The 23,092-nt window shown below is 33.2% G+C and overlaps 1 protein-coding gene across 9 annotated transcripts in view; it reads right to left on the bottom strand.

The window, feature by feature from the left end:
• The window catches only part of NBEA (neurobeachin), a 607,387-nt gene that overhangs the window by 431,320 nt on the left and 152,975 nt on the right, over nt 1–23,092 (bottom strand). For all 9 annotated transcript variants that reach the window (XM_055089393.1, XM_055089395.1, XM_055089397.1 and 6 more), the window contains 5 exons: nt 13,055–13,163; nt 5,664–5,745; nt 5,291–5,414; nt 4,250–4,442; nt 1,439–2,455 (listed from right to left, as the gene is read on the bottom strand). In XM_055089393.1, the coding sequence (XP_054945368.1) occupies nt 1,439–2,455; nt 4,250–4,442; nt 5,291–5,414; nt 5,664–5,745; nt 13,055–13,163 (1,525 nt within the window). The remainder of the gene's footprint in view (nt 1–1,438; nt 2,456–4,249; nt 4,443–5,290; nt 5,415–5,663; nt 5,746–13,054; nt 13,164–23,092) is intronic.

The raw sequence follows: 23,092 nt of genomic DNA, 5'->3' as shown, positions 1-23,092 counted from the left end.
GCAACGGGAGAGGCCACAACAGAGGGAGGCCTGCATACCACAAAAAAAAAAAAAAAAAAAAAAAAGTGAGCCTCTACTCAAAGTGGAGAATACTGGGTATATGTCATCAACTAATTGTAATTAGAAACACAAGATTAAAAGAAATGTTACTTGTACAGATTCAAGTTAACTTCAAAGTCTATTTCACTCAAAATACTTCGATTTAGAAAAATAAATGCCTTTTATATGTTAGAAAACCAGATAAATGCCTGTGAACTTTGAGTGAAAACCAGGCAAGCCTAGAGATTATTATGCTCAGTAAATAATGCACCATGCTTTCCTTTATTTTAAACCTGGACTTAATTCAGTATTTCCATCCCCTGCCAATTATCACTGTAGCACAGCTGTCACAAAATGGAAATGGCAGTATTTAGTCGAGAAAAAATAAAAATATCTTTTCCACACACAGAATATATTTTCAAAGATTGTGAGTACAAAGACACGAGTGAGGTATGGTTTACTCTCTGTAACGTAACTCTAATGGACACATGTTAAATGATTCTTTGATGACATTAAAAGGTGAATTGAAAACCCAGGCAACAACAACAAAAAACAAGTCATAAAGGGTAAAAGTTTTCTTCAATTCTTAACCATAAGGTATTATCTAGTCTAGAAAATAAGTAAGTATAAACTCAGTGCTCAACAATTAAAATTCATATCAGAAAACATCATCTGTTTTTAGCTTTAGTCTGGTGAGGCCCAAACTGCAGCACTAACATTTCCTCACCACCAAGCCTGAGAATCTCTAATTTTCTCATATGAATCCCTATCCATGTGGCTATAAAGAAAATTCTCACTGTTAATAATTCCAAATTTTCTCAGCCATATTACCTACCTCACAGGGTTGTTGTGAGGATTAAATCTGATAACATATAGCACAGTGCCTGGAACATAGTAGGCACTTGATAAATAACAGTTCCCTTTTCCCTTCCCCTTCATTTCATTTATCAGTTCAATCTGGGCTCCAAGTCCTCTTTTCTATAATCCACAGAACAGGGTTGGGCCTGAAGCTCAAAAGGTTAAAATTAATCAAGTATTCAGAATGAAGATCTCGAATACAAATGTGTAAATGTAGTCACAGAGCCATAAAATGTTCAAACTGGTAGAGACCTTAAAGGTCATATTTCAATCTGGTACAACCTCTTGCACTGTATGAGAAAATTCAGGCCCAGAGAGGTTGATCAAAGTTACACAGACAGAATGTGGCAGAGTTGGATATATGATTCAGGTATTTTAAATTTCTTTTATATATAGAACCACACTACTCAATTTCATAAATTACCATGCTATCATAATTAAATATAAACATGGTGTGACTGGTAAGAAATTACTCTGCTTTGGTGCTAACAACTCTGTATCTATTCAATGCCATCTTTAGAACACATGTAGGATGACTTACTTGCGTCGTAGCAGTGGTCTGGATTTTACGGATTTCCTTTCCTGATTCTTTGCCATCATCAGATCTCTCAGTGTCTGAAATTACACTTCCTGCATCAATATTTGGTACAATTCTGCTACCAGAAGATTCAGTTTCCAGAGTCGTAGCAGTCATTTCAGCATACTCTAACCCTTTAGATGATGATGCTAAGTCTCTTTCAGAAATACTGCTCATTCCATCTGCAGTTGTATGGATTTTGAACTCCTTTTCTTCTATAATACTTGATGTACAAGTTAAGTCTACACTACCGGTCATGTGAGCAAGCAATCCGAGATCATCACCAACACCAAGATGTACTTGTGTGTCCTGAATATTTGGAATGATGTGATTGCTAGAAAGTTCAGGAAGGAGTTTCTCCTCCTGTTTGGGTATTTTATCAAAGAGAAATGATGTGCTACTGTTGGGAAGTTCATCCTTCTCATCTGCTAATGTTATCAATGGACCATTATCCTTTTCCTCATTTTTTTTAATGATACCAACACTTCCATGTACATTGTTCTGGAGTTTCTCAACAGCAGCACTGTATACATTATCCAACAAAGATTCAACCTCCACAAGAGCACCATTCTCTCCACCTACTAAAGTTTCTGGTGATAAATCCATATCATCAAGCTTCACTTCTGTTGCTTCCACTTTCTCTGCTTTTATATCAACTAAAAGATCGTGCACTTCCACGTGTACAGCACTTCCCGGTCTATCTGAATTTCCAAGAATATCATCTGACACTTTTGTTGACATGAGCAAGTCTCTATTGTCTGTGCTGACAGGGTAATCTGTCTCACTTTCTGGGCTCTGGCTTTGTGAAAGGTCTTCTATCTCTCGAATTTCCATTCCACCTTTTGCTCCTGTTGTCTGCGATGAGAGACCAGAGATGGTGCTCACATTCCCTTTCTTTCCCTTTTTAATGTTTTCCTCCTCTTGTCTCTGATATTCTTCATACATTTTAGCTAGGTATTCCTTATGTGCTTCATAAGTGACCTTAGGAATGGACAAAGAAAACATTAAGGCATTTTGTATATATTAAGAAGAAAAAAATGACAAATAAAATTATTATAATAATAGCAAAAATGGTGCAAATAATTTTAAGATTTCAAACATAGTGCATATTAATCCTAAGACAAAATGCTTAGTTTCATCAAGTAATTGGAATATCATCCAAATAGTCATATACAACTTATTATATGACTTGTCCAAAAACACACAGTTAGGTAAACTAGCATTATTAAAGTTTTAAATAAAATGATATTTTCTTTTAGGTGAAGTATTTCAATGTTACCCTAGTTAATGCCAGCTGAACTCCTACATATTCAGGTTATTTGAGCTAAAACAGAGAACTGGCTAATAATATACAATAACCAAAGTACTATTACTACATCAGTTTTCTACGACTCATATGTGTGACTATTGCAACAAGTGAGGTAAAAAAAAAACAACACATACCTATAAACATATAGTTATAAAATGTTAAAACTTTACAATTTTATCTTTATATAGGCTACTTTAGTTTGTTACTTTACATAGGCTTGTTTAGGAATAATCAGTATATAGTTAGGAATAATCAATATATATTTATTGCACAAAGATTTGCAATGAGTTTCTCTATAAAATACTATTTTCAAACTTATTAGTGCAATGATAAAAGTGAGGTGCCAATATATTATAAAATGTAAATTTGTAACAGAAATAAAAGGTCTTTAAAATTAAAAAAAATTTAAAATCTTTCCCATAGACACATATGATATTAATTGATATTTAAATGATACTATGACAGAATTTTAGGTTGAGGGACCTTTCTTTGAAGATTATCTTAATATAAAACCCCCTTATTTTACAGAAAAGGAAATCAAGTCCCAAAAGCAGGGGTTGGTAAACTATGGTCCATGGGTCAAATCTGCTTATCACCTGTTTTGGTAAATAAAACTTTATTAGAACACAGCCATGTTCATTCTTTACATATTGTCTATAGCTATTTTCATACTATATGACAGAGTTGAGTAGTTGCATCAGAGGCTGTACAGCCCACAAAGTCTAAAATATTTACTATCTGCATCTTTAAAAACATTTTTCTGCACAAAAGGATTAAATAAGTTTCCTAATGCCACAAAACTGAATTGTGGCACAGACTGAATCAAAAGCCAACAACTTCTGACACCCATCCTTTTCCTATGACACCACAAGATGAGATATATTAACTCTGAATTTCCAGAATCTAAGGTGTACATACTCTAAATTTTAACTGACTACTTCCTTTTACCAAAAACCAGACCATATTTAAAATATAAACAAACATATAGATTCTTATCATTAAAAATAAAGATAATGCAATTAAAAACAACACTGAACTTAAATACTTTAAATGTACTTATTATTCATTTCGAAATAAAAACAAGTTCTGATTACTTTAAAAAGGCTTAAAAAGTATATATAAGACTCCGTTTCATGAGTAAGAACCAGTAGGGATGTCTGGATTAAAAGGCTCAGACGCCAGCTCTCAGATCTGCTAGAAAACATATGTGGGGAGTTCCTCGAGAATGTAAACTTCCTAATTTATAAACCTGAAGCTTCAGTTATAGGGTCCCTAAAATACTTCAAGCTTTAAAAGTGTATGAACCGAGAGAGAAAAACAAAAACAAGAACGGAAAAGAAAGAAAATTGGCATAAAGGAATCAGCCATATTGCAAGATGCCCACAAGATGGCACCAGATGAGTGTCTACAGGCATTTAATCCACAGCTGAAATCCTGATGATGTAAAATGTTAAATCCATTGTTACCTTGGAATGGGCTATTGAGAGTGTATCCACCCAAACTCTCCAGCCTCCCCATTCATATTTGATTGCATGATACAAAAGAATCCGGAAGATATTGTAGACCATCTCCGTAATCTTCTGTTCCTCAGAATTTTTAGGATTGATATAGCCAAGAGAAAACATCCAATCCTGCCACACTGAACACTGCAATAAGCATCTAGTGGGGGGGGAAATCATTAAAAATTCCTAAATTATATTAGAATTTACTATTTTGAAGTTGAGATAATAGTGAAAATATGATCTGACTTAGATAAAGCAAGGTATACAGTCATTCTGCATATTTAATATTTAACCTGGAATGACTTTTCCCATTCTTCTACTTGGAAAAATCCATATTATCATTTAAAATTGCTCTCCCAACTCTTCCAGTGAGATTTAGCTATTGTTTCGCTACTCCCTCATCACATGTAGCACTCACAAGGCACTTAACACATTAGAAATTAATCATCGCTTCACTGTTATCTTTCCCACTGAATTGCACTAAGAATGTACACTAAGACAACCTGTGCAGCACAGTGCTTTATACATGGCAGACATTCAATCAGTAGTTGTTAAATTTAAGACTCATGCAGCAACCATGGCTTCATACTGTACCCCATGTCCTAGGTAACCAGCTTTAGAATGCACGACAATAATCAGTTATCAGACCAAGCTGAGAAAAGCATAGATGATCTCAGCAAATCCAACATCATTACATTTAAACTACTGTTGGTGGTAGACAGTTATCAGGAAAAGGGATGGTATATTTTAAATAAGGATTTTTGGATATTTATGTTAATATATACAGTTAAAATATAATAACCATACAGTTAAATAAAATCATATAAAAATAAATATAAGTATGAAGATTATATAAAAGAAACAAATGCCTTTTCTAATGATTGAAAGTATTTAGCAAAATAGGAAAGATTTGAAAATTTTTTCTTTGAAAGAGATTGAAAATAAAGGAGAGAAAATAAGATTAGTTAGGAAATAAAGTTTTGTTATAGTATTCCAACTGCTCACCTTCTATTCTCCCGGCTGTTACTGAAAAGTTTTATCATATCAGATAAAAACAAACGACGAACTTCCATCAGTTCTGCACTTGGTGTAGAGTTTTTTAACAAAGTTGCCACCACCTTAAGAATCACTGCAAATGAACAAAAAATTATAGTAAAGATTTGTAACTACATCATATATTCTGCTCAAAAAATATTTACTGATTTTCAACTAAATGCTTAGCACTATGGTAGGTGAGTTGTGTCATAAATGAAACTATGTGAACGCCATACTGACTGAGGTGGTTAGCAAAAGTTTTGATTTAGTTTTGATTTATTTTCACATGTTACCATGTTACATGTTACTACTGCATTACAATAAAGAATTGCTGTTTGCTCACTTGGATTCTGAATTTTCACTGTAGAATCTGGCTCTGGATGTGGTTTGTGTACAACTTGAGTACATACTTGCTCCGTCAAAATCTGAAAGATGAAGAATTTGAATTTCATTTAGAAAATAAATTTATAACTGCAAATTATAGATATACAAAGACTCTGCAAAAAAATGTCAATTTGTTCAAATCAAAAGAAGCATCTCTTCTAAGGGTCTTCTAGTGAATTCCACATACTTCTAAACTCTTTAATTCTATAGTCTTCAAATTTTTACAGATAAAGACAAAACCAGGACCAATATCTATAGAAGGAAAGATTAATTAGGAACTCCAAGAATTAACTCTGTTTGAAATCACTTTTCAGTGTACATCTTTAATACTTTTAAGTTGTGAAATGTAAACATTTGACTGTTATTTCATCATTAATTAAAAAAAAATTAGAAAATCAGTAAGTAAGAAAATAATGTCTGAGCCTGGGTCCTAACTTCAAGTGAAGTGTGATATGGGAAAAATCTTTATAAAAAATGTGGCTCATTGTCATTTACCAATGAGTTTTTTTAAAAAACTTCTTTCAAATAACAAAAAATGACAAAAGTTGACCAAATAAAGGAAAGACAGACTCTAAACCATTTACTAATTTTTCCACTAACACCCAGGCTCTATGAGTACAGGATTCTTATACATCTTTCTCACTGCTACATTCCTAGCAATTAGCAAAGTGCCTAACACACTGCCAGCAGTCAATAAACATTTGTTACATTTAAAAATGAATAACTTAATTATATATAAAATATGGATATATGACTCTTCACTGTATTTCAGGCTATATAGTCTGTGTTTACCTCTATTCTTCCATATATTAAAAAATCCAATGAGATTATACTTAATAAAGATATCATTTTATATTATGATTTAATTTCCTGTGTAGGTTAACATGCTAAGTTCTGAATGAAACTTTTTAAATAGTTTAACCCAAAGTAAGATACAAAAACTTTGAGGAAACTATAAAACTTAGTTGAGAGCTTAGTTGTACATAGCTAGTTGTGAAAGTTGGGGATGGAGAGTAAATTAATCAAGAGACAGGTATGATCCTTTCAGATTAGAAAAAGATCATGACATCCAGCAGTGGCATTTTTCTTACCTTTCTGCTCAGACTTAAAAACAAACAAAAACAAGAAGATAGGACATTTACTTAGGTGTATTAAGAATGTATATCAAAAAGGTATTGACTTGAAATAAAAACTAACCTACTATTACTAAAATTATAAATATAGGGCACAAATACCCCTTTCTTCACTGCCATACTTTTACTGAAACAAATACTTCCTTGTTTAAACAGTGACTCAGAATTTTCTGAACAGAGCACTAGAGACATGCACTATTCATCAGTTGGAGCTGAGAAAAGGGATAAAAATTTCTTTGAAAACCATATACCAAAGAACAATCGGTGGTTGGTATATGCCTACAAGGAGTTTTCACACCAACCTGCCCAAAAAGTCCTGGTGTAGACCTACAGCCCAGTCAACAAGATCCCAAGAATTCTGGTTACAAATACAGAGATTCAAAATAACTGCAGACAAGCTTGGAAAAGACTATGCCATACTCTTCCATGATACAGAACTGTCAAAACATTTTCACCCCAAAAAGGAGAACGCTCATTGTACAGAAAGCAAAATTTATCTCAAAGAAACTTCAGTTTTATATTATTGTCCTTTTAAACCCCTATTTGATCATCTAAGAATGAGGGTAATAACTGCCTTGCCTATCTAATAAAGCTGGTAGGAGGATCAAATAGGGCTCTATATGTAAAAGTTCTTTGAAAACTATATGTCATAGTTTATTTAAATATGAGTTTAATTACAAAAATATATTTAGAAATTCAATTCAGCATGTATTTATAAGAACCAGTTATGTGCCAACATTCTGCTACATGTTTGGAATGGGAAACAGTTGCTAGGTAGAACTATATTTCTAGAAAAAATTATTTAATCAATATTGAGGAGACAGGCTCAAATCCGAATAAAGACACAGACCTACTAGAGCATGGACTTGAGGATATTGGGAGGGGAAAGGGTAAGCTGTGACAAAGCGAGAGAGTGGCATGGACATATATACACTACCAAACGTAAAATAGATAGCTAGTGGGAAGCAACCGCATAGCACAGGGAGATCAGCTAGGTGGTCGGTGACCACCTAGAGGGGTGGGATAGGGAGGGTGGGAGGGAGGGAGACGCAAGAGGGAAGAGATATGGGAACATATGTATATGTATAACTGATTCACTTTGTTATAAAGCAGAAACTAACACACCATTGTAAACCTAGAGGGGTGGGATAGGGAGGGTGGGAGGGAGGGAGACGCAAGAGGGAAGAGATATGGGAACATATGTATATGTATAACTGATTTCACTTCGTTATAAAGCAGAAACTAACACACCACTGTAAAGCAATTACACTCCAATAAAGATGTTTTAAAAAAAAACAGAACCTATGTGAGTTTTAAAAGAGGGGGAGGTAAATAAATAAGGAGACAGGGAGAGATGAATGTAGATATAAACACTTACTGAAAGGATAGGATTCAGGATGGGCCATGAAGTTTGACTGGACTTGGTTAGAGACATGCATAGGAAATTAACCCTGCCCCCGCACCATAACAAAATAGGATGGAAGGTTCAGAGCCAGATACGGACATGAAATCCAATGTGTATTTAACCCTTATAACACATCTCAATTCACACAAGCTCAACAGCCAAATGTGACTAGTGGCTATCATATTGGAGAGGGCTGGGAAACAATGAATTAAATCATGTAGGTAACTTGATAAATATGCTATTTATGGACACAGATCTGAGTCCAGCATTATACATTTAAACATTATTTTATAAATGGTATCTCGTAATTCATGGGTCACAGAAAGACTTTAGGCTTAAGCAGGAGCTACTGGAGCTTCCTCTCTGACCTACTGACTTCCCGGACTTATCAAGCATAAATCATTTTGGATTAGTAGGCTCGACTTATGAGACAGGAATAGTACTGGTTTATTTCTTAAAATGGCAAACTATTAACTCCACTGTTACATCCAACTGCCTCTGTATGTATTCAGGGGGTCAGAAAACCTTTGTATTTATACAGTTTGGACAAGCTCTATTACTTTTTTGACTCTTGGTTTCTCTATCTGTGAAAAGAATGTTTGAATAAGATGATATTTAACATACTACCTACACATAAGATTCTATAATTTTGAAAAAAAAGTTTTATTATGAGATACTTAAAGGTTTTAAAGTTACTACCACTTTGTAAAAAAACTGTGTCCAGTAATGTTATACCCTTACCGAAAAAGATAAAGTAAAAAATATACATTAAAAAAATCAGTTCATTATTTCCATGGGAAACAGCTCTTCAGATGACAAGATCCCATACCTGACTGCCTCTGTCTACGGTAAGTGTTGAACTGAATTATAGGAACAGTATGTAAAGAGAAATAGTAAATCCAAACCTACAAAGTAAAATTAATATCACAATATTTTAAAAAAGCATTGGATCAATAATCATATATTGTTGTTCAGACAGATCTACAAGTATATTAAATAGAAAAATCTAGTTTTGTCTTTAGGAGACATATTCTACAATCTAACAAAAAATTTTAAGTGTATTAGGAAGTGCTACAAATCATTAAGAAAACATAATAATCCATAATTTAGAGATGGAGTAACAAAGTAAAAATAAAGCAAATAAAACGTAACATACAAATTTTACAAATATTATATTCCTCAAAAAATATTTGTATAAAGAATAGCCTTGAGTAATTTCAAACAGGATTCATTAAAGCCAACTCATTTCATTATATGATCTATAAGAATAAATTCACCTCAGGAAACTAGGAGATAGGGATGTTTTTTCAATTAAATTTTTTTGTGTTTTTAGAATAATTTAAATAGATTTTTGGATCTTCAAAGCTTATGCAATGTTGTCTGACATATCCTGCTAAAAACTCTAAATTACTTTGTCCTTTAATATTTACTGTTTATTTTATCATAGGCATCTTATCAGATTTAGAATTTTAAAGATCACAGTAACATAATCTTTACAATAACTGAACTTCCAAACACTTTGTGAAAACCACACATTCTAAAATATCATTATCAATATGGTAGGTTTGACAGAGTTCTTTATTATTTCTGTACTTGATTTTATACCTTCTACAGTTGTAGTAATATGTGTTCGGATACAATGCTTGGAGTTAAGGTAATTTCCTCAAACCAAAAAAGAAAATGAAGATAAAATGAGCGTTCAAACTGCAGATTATCAACCAAGTGATTCTTGCTAGGGGTACAGGCCTTGGTTGATGTTCACGTAGTAAATCAAACTCAAGTTAGTTGAGTTTTCTTTCTTTAGTTAAATTTCACTTACTATTTGATAAGAATTTAAGTTCGAACCTATCACTTGCGTTTTCTTTTTTTGGGGGGGGATGGGGGGTCATTGGGGATGAGTTTTAATTTTTTTACAACCAGATGCCACTCTCCAAAATGATGCAATCTTTAAACTTTGATGATCTAGAATTACTCATCCACCATCCTGTCACTGATATTACAATTTGATTTGTTAGTAGTAGTAAACCATCTGTTGAAGTCCCTTTCTACTTTTTTGTGGAATCAACAGTGCTAAACAATCACACTGTAACCATCTTTCTTTTTTGACCTTTTGTACACTTAACTTTTCTTTTTAGAGTATCATACTTAACTCAGGGCCCTCATTCCAATGAACCATGATTATTTTTCTACTTTGAAAACCTATATTATTGCCAAATTGGTCAGATGGAGACCCTGAAAGTTAGTTCCTTCATTATTTCCAAATCTCTGCAACATCCAATACCCGACATCCAGTATCAGAAGATCCAAACTTTCCCTGACTTTCTCCACCTAAGTTATGGAATCAGAGATAAAATCCGGACACTAAGAGAGTGCCTATGAATATAGATGGTAGTACAGATGCTGCTGCACTTGCTGTTGAGCCACTTTTCAGGAAGACAAGTAGAATTACATATGCATGTATATATACATGGGACATTTTCTTATTTTAAGGTTACAAGCACATGATGATCTTTCAAATTCAACATATAATGTTAAGTGGAACTTTTATTTTAATGTAAGGTTTCATTGACTACAAAGACTTTCTACTCTATTAACATTAATAGGTCAAAAACAAGCAGAGGGTCAGAAATTTGTGGAGGAAAGAGAATGATTAAAAAACATATACAGGCATCATTGACCAGAGCAATTAGTAGGTAAGAAAACCAAGATAAAGATACAAGGTAAACCAAGAGGGAAGAGATATGGGGATATATGTATATGTATAACTGATTCACTTTGTTATAAAGCAGAAACTAACACACCATTGTAAAGCAATTATACTCCAATAAAAACGTTAAAAAAAAAGATACAAGTTAATCAGTATTTGACACTAGCATTCAGAACCCTAATCTGATATTGCAGCAAAGTTTTGATTCAGAGGAGGACTTTAATACTGTCAACTGGAGGTAGATTCTGATATTTTTTGCCTTATGCACATATACTATGAGAAATGCCTATTTTATGACCATTTATTAGTGGTATGACATAGAGCATAGTATTTATTTAACCTGTGAGCCTCAGTTTGCCTGTTTAAAAAGGCAATAAAAATACCAGCTTCATAGCAATATTGTAAGGATTTGAGATAATGTATGTAAAGTACTTACCAAGGGGATTATCATAGGAAGTACTCAGAAAAGGCAGTTACTATTATTAGGGAAATATAATAATATCAGAATAAAGATGCTCTGCATAGGATAGGCCTTTCTATTAGTGCTTATTCAGTTCTGTAGGCAAAATACTAAAATAGTACTATAATTTTTAAAAAGCAGCACTCTGGAGGGTAAAGTTTACAAATCATGTAATTTGAGGAATGACTGACACAAAGTAGGAATATTAAGCTTAGATGAAAAAGACAAAGTAGCCAAAAGAGTTTTCTTCATTTATCTAAAGGGCAGCAACTCTTAAATTTACTGATGAGAATATAAAACCAGAGGTAAAAAAATTATGCCCTGTAGGCCAAATCCAGCCTACCATCTGTTTTTTAAGTACAGTTTTATTAGACAGCCACACTCATATGATTCATATTTTCTATGGCTACTTCTGAGCCACAACTGCAGAGCTGAGTAGTTGCAACAGAGAGCATATATAGCCCGCTACTATAAACTGAATGTTTGTTGTGCCCCCCAAAATTCATATGTTGAAACCTACATTTGCTATGGCTTTTAGCACAACTAGAGTCTCCCTGTGTAACAGTCACAATGTTTTGCTATCTACATCTATAACAAAATAATCCATGCTCCACTATATGTTAAAGTGTGAGATGTGAAGTCCACTTTTCTCTTGTTTTGACATGATGGATATACAGTTATTAAAAAAATATATTAGGTTGGGCAATACAGGTGGTACGTGAAACACCGTCCAGTTACTGCATTGTACCGAGCAGCAATGTGAAGATGACAAACGTTCTCTGTTGCAAGTACTCAACTCAGCTACTATAATGCAAAAGCAGCCATTGGCAATATGTAAGGGAATGAACATGGCTATGTTCCTACAAAACTATTTATGGACACTGAAATCTAAATTTCATATAAGGCTTACATGTCATACATTATTTTTCTTTCTATTACTTTCAACCATTTAAAAACATAAAAACAATCCTTAGCTCAAGGCCCTACAAAGACAGGTGCTTATAGTTTGCTAATCTTTGTGCTAGAGAAAAGAAGTAAGATCTCTGAAAATCAGCTGCAGGAAAGTAAAATGAAGGTTAATATAAGAGAACATTCCTAATATTTTACTGGTATTTAAAATGAGGTAGTACACACATTTCACAGAAAATAATGAACCCAATTTGTATGGCTATCTGTTAGAAATAATTAAGAAAAGGATTTCTGAATTGAGATGATAGGATCTAAAGTTTCTCCAGATACCATTTTTACAAATAATTCTTACCTACATTTTATCCCAGTCTCAACTCTAGTTTAATGTTAGTAGTTGCTACATATCAGAGACAGAGAGAGGGAAAAGTGGGGAGTGTAAGGGGAGGGAAAGAACGAATAAATAATGCATAATGGGTGTGATTTATGTGAGAAAAACTCTGCAAAGCCAATCAGCCAACCCATACTTAAAGAAAATGCCTAGGCCCAACATAAAAAGATTGGCAAATAAATGTACATGGATATGTTTTAAACAAAAATTTTAAAACATAAGTATGTGTTCATCTTTTTTTTTTAAGGATTACTTCCTTTTTAGATTAACTGACCGACTGCTATTCCAATCACAGAGGGTTTCCACTGCATACATTTAAAATTAGCATCACACATTTTAAGTTTTTACCTCATAAAGTGTGTTGTACGTGGTGACAGTCACAGTGTTTGTATGCAACATCAGCCTCTCTCCAAGAAGAGTAAAAAGACTGTGGGTATGCATAATTTCAACTTTTCTCCTGGAGAAACAGGGGCAAAAAAAAAAAAAAATCATACTAGGAAACACATTGGATTTTCTAATCACATGTTAGGATAAGTAGTAAAATCTATAAGCAGATACAGAATTACATAAGTAATGTTTACTAACTTCCATCTACTAAATGACAGTTTATAGTATAGCTGTCTTCTAAAATACCAAGACTATTTAAACACTTCTCAAAATGTCCGCACAAACTAAAACGTTAAGTATACAAATTATAAAACACTGTATAAATGTTGACAGCTATAATTTTCAAATTTCTAATAGCTATTTAGGAGTTATTTTCTTAGGTTAAATTATTAGTTTCCCTTAACACAGAGACAACAGAATTTTCAAATCCTTTCTGCCCAAAGTCTATGAAATAATCTATGTAAAACTTTAATAACAAAAGTGTATAAGTATGGTTAAAACTGAATAGAAAGCAAAATAATGACAGAAGTAAAGGGAACTCATTACTGCTTGTATCTGTGGCCCATTTAACTGCTCCCCTACCAAATCCATACTTAGAATAGAAAGCTCTATTAAAGTCCTCCTGGAACACTTAGCTCTAGCCCAGGGAATTACTACATGCCTTTCATTCATGTCACTTTCTTAGAAGTCAAGATCTGGAACATCTTGGCCCCCAACGCTCAGTATTTCATTTCTTACCTTGATTTTCTATTGTTCCCTGTGTGGATTTGGCAACTGTAACACAAACTGACTAGGTAGTCACCAAACTTTTGTTCCTTTCTTCCTGAGCCCACAGCTATACTATAATTCCAGCCTCTCTTATAGCTATGTGTGGCCACTGAGTTCTAGCCAATGGAACCTGAGAAGAAAAGTTGTGGGTCATTTTTAGGCCTGGGCTACAGAAAAAACACTCATGTACTCTTCCATGCTCTTCCTCAAGGCAGCAACACAGGAGCCTTATGATGAAGACACAGAGGTACTAGATGAAAGAAGCAGCCTGCGTCTCCAAAGCACAGCTTGAAGAAAATCAACTGCTGAGGATACCCATTTGGATTTTAAGTGAATAAGAAAGAAACTACTAGTTTGGTAAGTTACTAAAACTTCACTGTTTGTTACAGGAGCTACTGCTACCTTAATTAATGCACAAATTAAATAATGAACCATTTATCTGGGCACCACTCACCTGGAAATCCTCTCTTCTAACATCAGCTGTCAAGCTTCACACTGCACAACAAAAGAGGCAGGACAGCTATTTCCCCTCACCCAATCCTCCTCAGCCCAGAGAAGGAAACAGCAATTACCTAAATCCAAAAGGAAGCTAGGGCAAGTGTCTAATGGCTGTGTTTGTGAAACACTTAAGACTGGGAAAAGTCAAATGGTCATTAAAAAATAATAATAATAACAGGACAGATGGATATTTTGGGATTATGAAGGGGAAGGCTTTTAGTCTCTTCCAACTCAAGCCACATCTAAGGAAAGGAAGCCTGACACTTTCATTTGCTCCCAATCAAGAAAAACAAATGCCAATGTATATCTCTTGATATATCTCTTTGATACACGAAGCTGGTAAAAGTCATTTAAATTAGGCTATCTGGAATTTAGAGTAATTTCTTAACTGGGACACCATAATTTCAACTGCTAAAGAAATTCATGCTCTCTTGACTATCTCCTCCAAAGTAAATGCTTACAGAGCAGCTTAATTCTACCTCTTAAGGGGACTTGAAGAATACTGCACATACCAGGAAAAAGATGAGTCAGCTTCCTCTTGCAGTTTTCTTTGAAACAATGCTCACCAATAAATGCTGTCTCACAGCAATCAAGAGATAGCCAAAAAGTGGCATCCATCATTTCAGGCATAAAATGGGCATGCTGGCCCTGTACATCACATGATTTTGTTTCCCAGAGGACCTCTAATGAAAGACCCAGCTCTATGTATTCAGTTCAGAAAGGCTTCACTAGGGTATATATTCGAGAAACTAACAACTTGAACCTGTTTAACTTTAAGACCTAAATAGACTTCAGACTTTAGTGCCTAGCTGCTTTACCTTTTAAATTTTGTAGGATTTCTGCCCACTTGGATTGAGTGCAATCTATTTTTTTAAAAGAGTAACCTTTTAATCTCATACAAATTACACATTTATTAGCTTACTAACCATTCCATTAGAAACACACCCCAATTTCCTTCTTCACAAAACAAGTATTTTGGGGGGGATGATCAAAAAATACTTCTTGTAACAAATTCAGAGAACATGTTGGAACAGGACAACGAAAACAAAGAAAACCCATAATTCTATAACCCAGAGATAATCATTATAAATATCAGTTGATGTTCTTTCAGACTAATTACGTTGCACATAAGTATATGATAGATAGATATAGATGATATCAATACAATGGAAATAATTCTACATAAGATAATTTGTAGCTTGTCGCCTGTAAAACAACATATTGTGTCTTAAAATTTCAGTTATTAAATAGTTTATAACTAGAATGTAGCATAATTTATCCATTCACTACTGTTGGCCATTTATGTTATTTTCAAATTTTTTTCTACCATAAACAAAACTTTGTCCTTTTACATAAATCCTTCAGCATATCCATGGTCATTTCCTTAGGATAAATTCTTGTAATGAAAATTATAAGGTTAAAACTTTTAAGTTTAATTTTATTTTATGAGACTTTGAAGTTTATGACCTCTAAAAATAAGTACATTCATACTCCAACATCAAGGTACAAATTACCAGCAGTTTCACCAATCCTATGTATTATAATAATAATAAAACAGTCAAATGCAAAAATTAGGGCTTGGGGAGAAAAGATGAGAGAGGAAACATGGTTTGGGGTAAGACTCTCCAATTCATAAATTAAACATTTTTTGCTGCTAATTATTGAATAATTCACATTTTAATAACGTTCCTCATATCTAAACATACATACATTAGCATGTATACCTGGGGTTTCTATTCACCTCTTTTTTTAGCTCATTCCTTAGTATAAGGTCTACTAGACTTACCACAATACACACTCATATACTTACTTAATCTTTCACTGACTTTTTTTTACTTGTTTGTTCACCTGAGTTAGCGTTACAACAATTTTTGAAAATTTTGAAAGAAAACTTGGAATTTTAATCAAAACTGCATTAGGTTTATAAGTTCAGTTCATTACAAATCTATCTTTATCTAATTGAGTCTTTCAATTAAGCTACGTGGTATAGCTCTTCCTTACTGCAGCTATTAAATTTTTTCATGATTTTCAGGAAATACATTAAAATATTATTTACATTTTCAATTTCCTTTCTAATAAACTGAAAGTAAGATCATTTTAGGCTACTATTCTATATATCATGCTATAGTTAAGAATCATTAGTTATTCAAATAATGGATACTATTATACTTTTCAAACTCCTTTAAACTATCAGGGGAATTGTAAATTTTTTTGAGGTTTTAATCTAAATTTCTTCAGCCTTTTACTTTGAGGTTAAGAATGGATAAGCTATAGGAACTCAATAATACATGCACCTGTCGGTGTTTATGAGAAATTGTATCAAAACACAGCTATGAACTAAAGGACCATAGCATGGTTCTGTTGCAATATCAGATAGTGATTACTAGTGAAGCAAAACAGAATTATGTTCTGTGCACCTGTACTTTTACCTTGTTTATTAGTGATCTTACTCTTCCCACCTTTTATATGATGGAAGAAGTAGTATGTATATGTATAGAGAACCCAAAAAATAAGTATTTAAAAATATTTGTAGCAAAATGATGTTATTACCAAGGACTAGAAGTGAACATCTTGTATGTTGTCATAACATATTTTCTTATAATTACTATAATCTGGCCTATAATTCTGAAGGCCCTTCTTCATTCCCAAATTTTTCCATTTTATATTAACGAGATATGAAAAAGTTTTATCCATTTTATTGATTCCTTCAATAAAATCACTCTTGTAGCCAGTGATCCCTTCAACAGTTTTTATTTTCTTTCTTGATGCTAGTCTTCATCTTTATTAATTTGTACTTCCTAGCTTACTCTGTTGTCCTTTAATCAATGCTGTAATATGAGTATACATTCCTATCATTATCTTTATTCTTCAATATTGGAAGTATTTACTTCTGAGTATGTTTTTGCTATGATGCATAGATAATTTTAAAGAACTTATTTTCATTTTATTATCTTCTCTTCACTAGCAGGTTTTTGGGAACATTTCTTAATTTCTAAATAGTTGAAATTTTTTTGCTCAATTTTTTTAAAATTTCTAATTTTATTACCTTACGGTCAGAAAATGGTGCCAGTAAAATCTCTACTGTGTCCACACTGTTTACTTTATGGTCAAGGACATGATTTTTTATTTTAGTAAATATCCTATAGCCATAAAGTATATTTTCAAAGCATATAAGATTGAACATATATCTACTGAGTCAAGTTTTATGAATATATACTCAATTTCTCTATATCTTTATATGTTATCTATTCAATTGGCCCCATTCTGAGGGAGAAATACTGTCTAGATTATTGTATTTTATCAATTACTTATAGCATCTCTAATGGTTTTCCTTACATATTTGAATGCAATATTTGATGCTTTGAGGCTTATGACCATAACATCATCTACTTCAACTGTGCCTTTCATCAATGTATAATGTCTTTTAATTTTTTGTTTTGAACTTTTAACTTCAAGTTCAACTGATTCTATTTTGTGCTTTCAGATCACAGCTGATTTCTATAATGCCAACGAAGTTCTGAATTCTTTTTCTGTTATCCCTTTCCTTACCCATTTATTTTTTTAAGATCTGATTTTTTAAAAAGAAAGGAAATCATATAATAAATACTCATGTAGCCACCATTACTACAACGTAAGAAATAAAGTATTAAAATAAGCACTCTGGGTACCTGTCCATGAGCCCATCCTTTTCACTTTGTTTTGGGGTAAATGATATCATGAATTTGCTTTATATAGCCATGCATGTCTTTATACTTTTATTAGATATGTACCTATTCCTAAACTATTTATTATTTTATTTTTTCATATTTTTGAAGTTTAGATAAATGATATCACTACTATACATCCTTCTACAACCTGCTTTATTGCTTCATATTAGGTTTATGAAAGTTAACTTTTGTTAATTCATTTTCAAAGCTGAATATATCCAATTGTATGAATATACCTAAATTCATTTCTGTTATCCTACTGACATTCTTTTACGTTGTTTCCAACTTTTCATTATTACCAATGATGTTCATTGAGCATTTGTGCACATACATGAATGTCTCCATGTCATAGAGACAATTAATAATTAGTCATAGAGTAGCTTCATCTTTTTGAAAATTGTCAAATTGTTTCCCAATGTGATTGTAACAATTATACAACTCCACCAGTGATCTGAAAGTCTCTTATGCATATCCTTGCCAACACCTGATACTGTCAAAAATTTTAAAGCTTATCACCTTAGTGGGTATTAAAGGTAACTTTTAAGTTGTGTACTTTTTTTTTTTTTTTTTTTTTTTTTTGCAGTACGCGGGCCTCTCACTGTTGTGGCCTCTCCCGTTGAGGAGCACAGGCTCCGGACGCGCAGGCTCACCGGCCACGGCTCACGGGCCCAGCTGCTCCGCGGCATGTGGGATCTTCCTGAACCAGGGCACGGACCCCTGCATCGGCAGGCGGACTCTCAACCACTGCGCCACCAGGGAAGCCCTAAATTTTGTACTTTTGATTGCTACCGAAGTCGAGTATCTTTCCATATGCTTATTAGCCAAATCAAGTTTGCTCTTCAGTGAAATGTTTATATTCTTCATTCTCCTAATGGTTTTTCTTTTTCTTATTAGTTTGCATGATTTTTCATAGGGTCAGGATACAAACCCACTGTATTACAAATAAACTGCAAATATCATCTTTCACTTTGTGGCTTGTCTTTTCACTTTCTATGGTTTTAAAACATGTTATATTTTAATGATCACATTTATCAACTTTTTCCTAGATGATTTATGTATGTTTACTTACTAGTTTACAAACCCTTCTTTAATCCAAGGCGATAACACTATTATCCTACATTTGCTAAGAGTTTTAAATTTTGCTTTTCAAGTTTTTATTAGCTTTACTGAGGTATAATATACACACCATAAAATTCACAAATTTTATCAGTGTACAAGCCAGAGCTTTCTTAAAGACCTTATAGAGTCATGCAATCATCACTACTATCCAGTTTTAGAACATTTTCCTCACCCTAAAAAGTTCCCTTGTGCCCATCTGTAGGCAATCCCCACTTCCATCACTAGCCCCATGTGACCACCAACCTGCATTCTGGATATTTCATATAAAGGGAATCATACAATATATAGTCTTTTGCATCTGGCTTCTTTCATTTAGCATGATGTTTTTAGGAACTCATTCATGTCATAGTATGCTCAGTAATTCATTTCCTTTCAATTGTGCAATAGTATTCCATCGTATGGGCATATGATATTTCATTTATTTATTCACCAATTGGTGGAATTTTGGATAGTCTCCAGTTTTTGCCTATTAGGAATAACGGTACCAAGAACATTCATGCACAAGTCTAGATGTGAACATATGATGTCATCTTTCCTGGGCAGACACCTAAATATAGAAATATCTGGTTGTATAATAAGTGCTACCTTTTTTAAGAAATTAGAAAACCCTCTTGGAACGCGACTGGAGAATTTTACATTCCCATCAGCAATGCATTAGGATTCAATAAATTTTTATGTGTTGTGGTTTTGCTTTTATTCAAATCAAATTATTTTCTATTTTTCCTTGTGATTTCTTTTTAGATCCAGGAGTTATTTAGAAGTGTGCTATTTACTCTATCTAGCAATTTCTCAAATCTTTTTGTTGTTGATTTCTAATTTAACTTTGTTGTAGTCAAAGAACTTATTTTGTTTGACCTCAGTTCTTTTAGATTTACTGAAACTTGCTTTATGTACTACAGCCCAACCTATATTATACTCTGGAGAATGTTGCAAATGAAGCTTGAAAACAATTCTGCTGTCTTTAGGTAGAGTGTCTTATAAATGTCATTATATTATTCAACATGATGTTGAACAGGAGTGGTGAAAACAGGCTTTGATTAATTGTTAGTTATGCAAAGGATTATTTCTAACATTTCACCACTAAATAGGTCTGTGTTAAGTTTTGGGTAGATATATGTTATCAGGTAAAATAAATCATTTTATATTCGTGGTTTCCTAAGAATTTTTATGATGAATGTGTAATTAATTTTACAAAACATTTTTTGTACCCATTATTATGATTATATAGCTATTCTGTAATTTGTTAATAAGTAGACCATATTAAAAGATATCCTAATGTTAAAGTACTCTTACGTTCAGCATAACATTTAGAATCTAGGGGAAAAAAGACAAAACATGTTTCTTCATTTATTGTAATATTTAGAGCTGTAAGTTGCCTCCAATACCACTTAGGCCAACTCTCAAAAGTATAAATATGCAAACATTTTAATATCCTTTGATTCTAATTATTTTATTATCTGTACAATGATGTCATGTCATGGTTATTTAAAATATGTATATCCTCATTTTCTTAGTTTGATTTTTATCACTGGTTTCTTGTTTAATCACACTGTGGGTGAGAAGTCATCTATATGATAATAATTTATTTAAATTTATGGAGTCACTTTTTATGGCCTCATTTGAATAGTTTTGTCTGTTCTTGAGGATAATGGATATGCTAATCAAGCCAATGGATTTTTTTGGTTCAAATTTATACTTTGTTTGTGATGGCTCTTTTAAAAAGAGTATGTTAAAACCTCCAAACTATTTTGATTTATCTTTCAAATCTAGTCAGTTTTGCTTTCGATACCTCATCTATGCTGTTGAGCATATATAAATATGACATTGTTTTTACCTTCCTGGTGAATTATACCTTTTTCATTACACGATGTCCCTCTTTAGCTTCATTAATTTTTTTCCCTTAAAGTTTAGTTTGGTCTATTTAAATATTGGTCTGCCAGCTTTTATTATTCAGTTTTTAAAATACGTAATACTTTTATCTGGGTAAAAACTAATGATGACATAAAAAGATACAGAGAGGTTTCAAACCCAACTCAAACCCTTTCCTCCTCATTCACACTGCCCCCTGCCCCAATAACAAGTAAACTTTGTTTTAGTTTCTTATTTCCCTATCAGCTGCTCCCCCAACACATGCTTTTAAACAGATTTTATTTTTTAGTGTAGTTTTAGGTGCACAGCAAAATCGAGCAGAAAGTACAAAGATTACCCATATTCCCCTGGGTGGCCCCATGTATGCCATGTATGTATGGCCTCTCCTCACTATGAACACCCTCCAACAGAGAGGTACATTTGTTACAATTTCCTATCAGCTCCTCCTCCCCAGTTTTATTGAGATGTAACTGACATATAACAACATAGCATTAGTTCAAGGTGTACAACATAATGCTTTGATACATGTATATACTGCAAAATAATTACCACAAGTTTAGTTAACACCATCACCTTACACAGTTGCAAAATTTTTTTTCTTGTGATGAAAACGTTTAAGATCTATTCTCTTAGAAACTCTTAAATACTATACAATACAGTATTGTTAACTATAGTCACCATGCTGTACACTTCAGTCCCAGACCTCATTTATCTTACAACTGGAAGCTTGTACCATTTGACCACATCCACTCATTTCTCCCAGTCTCTACCCTGCCGATTATGGGAAACCCCCATCTGTTCTCTGTTTCTATGAGTTTGGTTTCTACAGATTCCGCACATAAGTGAGATGATATAGTATTTGTCTTTGTCTGATTTATTTCATTTAGTATAGAGCCCTCAAGGTCCATCTAAATTGTGGCATATGACAGGATTGCCTTCTTTGTTATGGCTGGATATTATTCCATTTTATATATAGAAACAGAGAAAACTACGATCTAAGTATCTACATTTTCTTTATCCATTCGTCTGTCAATGAACAATTAGGTTGTTTCCATGTCCTGGCTATTTGTAAATAATGCTGTAATGAACATGGGGGTACAGAAATCTCTTTGAGATAGTGATTTCAATTCCTTCGGATATAGTCCCAGAAGTGACAATGTTGGATTATATGGTAGTTCTATTTTTAATTTTTTGAGGAATCTCCATACTGTTTTCCATAGTGGGTGCACCAATTTATATTCATACCAACAGTGCACATGGATTCCCTTTTCTTTATATCCTCACTGTTATCTCTTTTCTTTTTGATAACAGCCAATCTAACAGGTGTGAGGTGATATCTCATTGTGGCTTAGACTTGCATTAGTTATGCTGAGCATGTTTTCATGTACCTGTTGTATGTCTTCCTTGGAAAAATGTCTATTCAGATCCTCTGCCCATTTTTTAATTGGCTTGTTTGTTTTTTTGATGTTGAGTTGTATGTGGTCTTTGTATATTTTGGATATTAACTCCTTATCAGATATATCATTTGCAGATATCGTCTCCCATTCAGTAGGTGGCCTTTTTGTTTTGCTGATAGTTTCCTTTGCTGTGCAAAAGGTTTTTAGTTTGATGTAGTCCCATTTGTTTATTTTTGCTTTAGTTTCTCTTGCCTGAGGAGACATATCCAAAAAAATATTATGAAGACCAATGTCAAAGAGCATACTGTCTATGTTTTCTTCAAGAAGTTTTATGGTTTCAGGTCTTACATTTAAGTCTTTAATACATTTTGAATTTATTTTTGTACATGGTATGAGAGAGTAGTCAAGTTTGATTCTTTTGAGTGTAGCTGTCCAGTTTTCCCAACACTATTTGTTGAAGATACTTTCTTTTCCCCATTTATATTCTTGGCCCCTTTATCGTAGATTAATCACCCATATAACTGTGGGTAAGAAGAGATTGAAAATGGGAAATTAGAAGCTTTTGCTTCAGGGAGCAAAGTTTAAGGAAGCTGCTGTTAGCTCCACAAAATCATAGTAAAATACAGCCCAAAACCCTGCTG

This window comes from Physeter macrocephalus, chromosome 13 (assembly GCF_002837175.3).
Source record: "Physeter macrocephalus isolate SW-GA chromosome 13, ASM283717v5, whole genome shotgun sequence".
Taxonomy (NCBI): domain Eukaryota; kingdom Metazoa; phylum Chordata; class Mammalia; order Artiodactyla; family Physeteridae; genus Physeter; species Physeter macrocephalus.
This window is presented reverse-complemented; position numbering and strand designations above follow the sequence as displayed.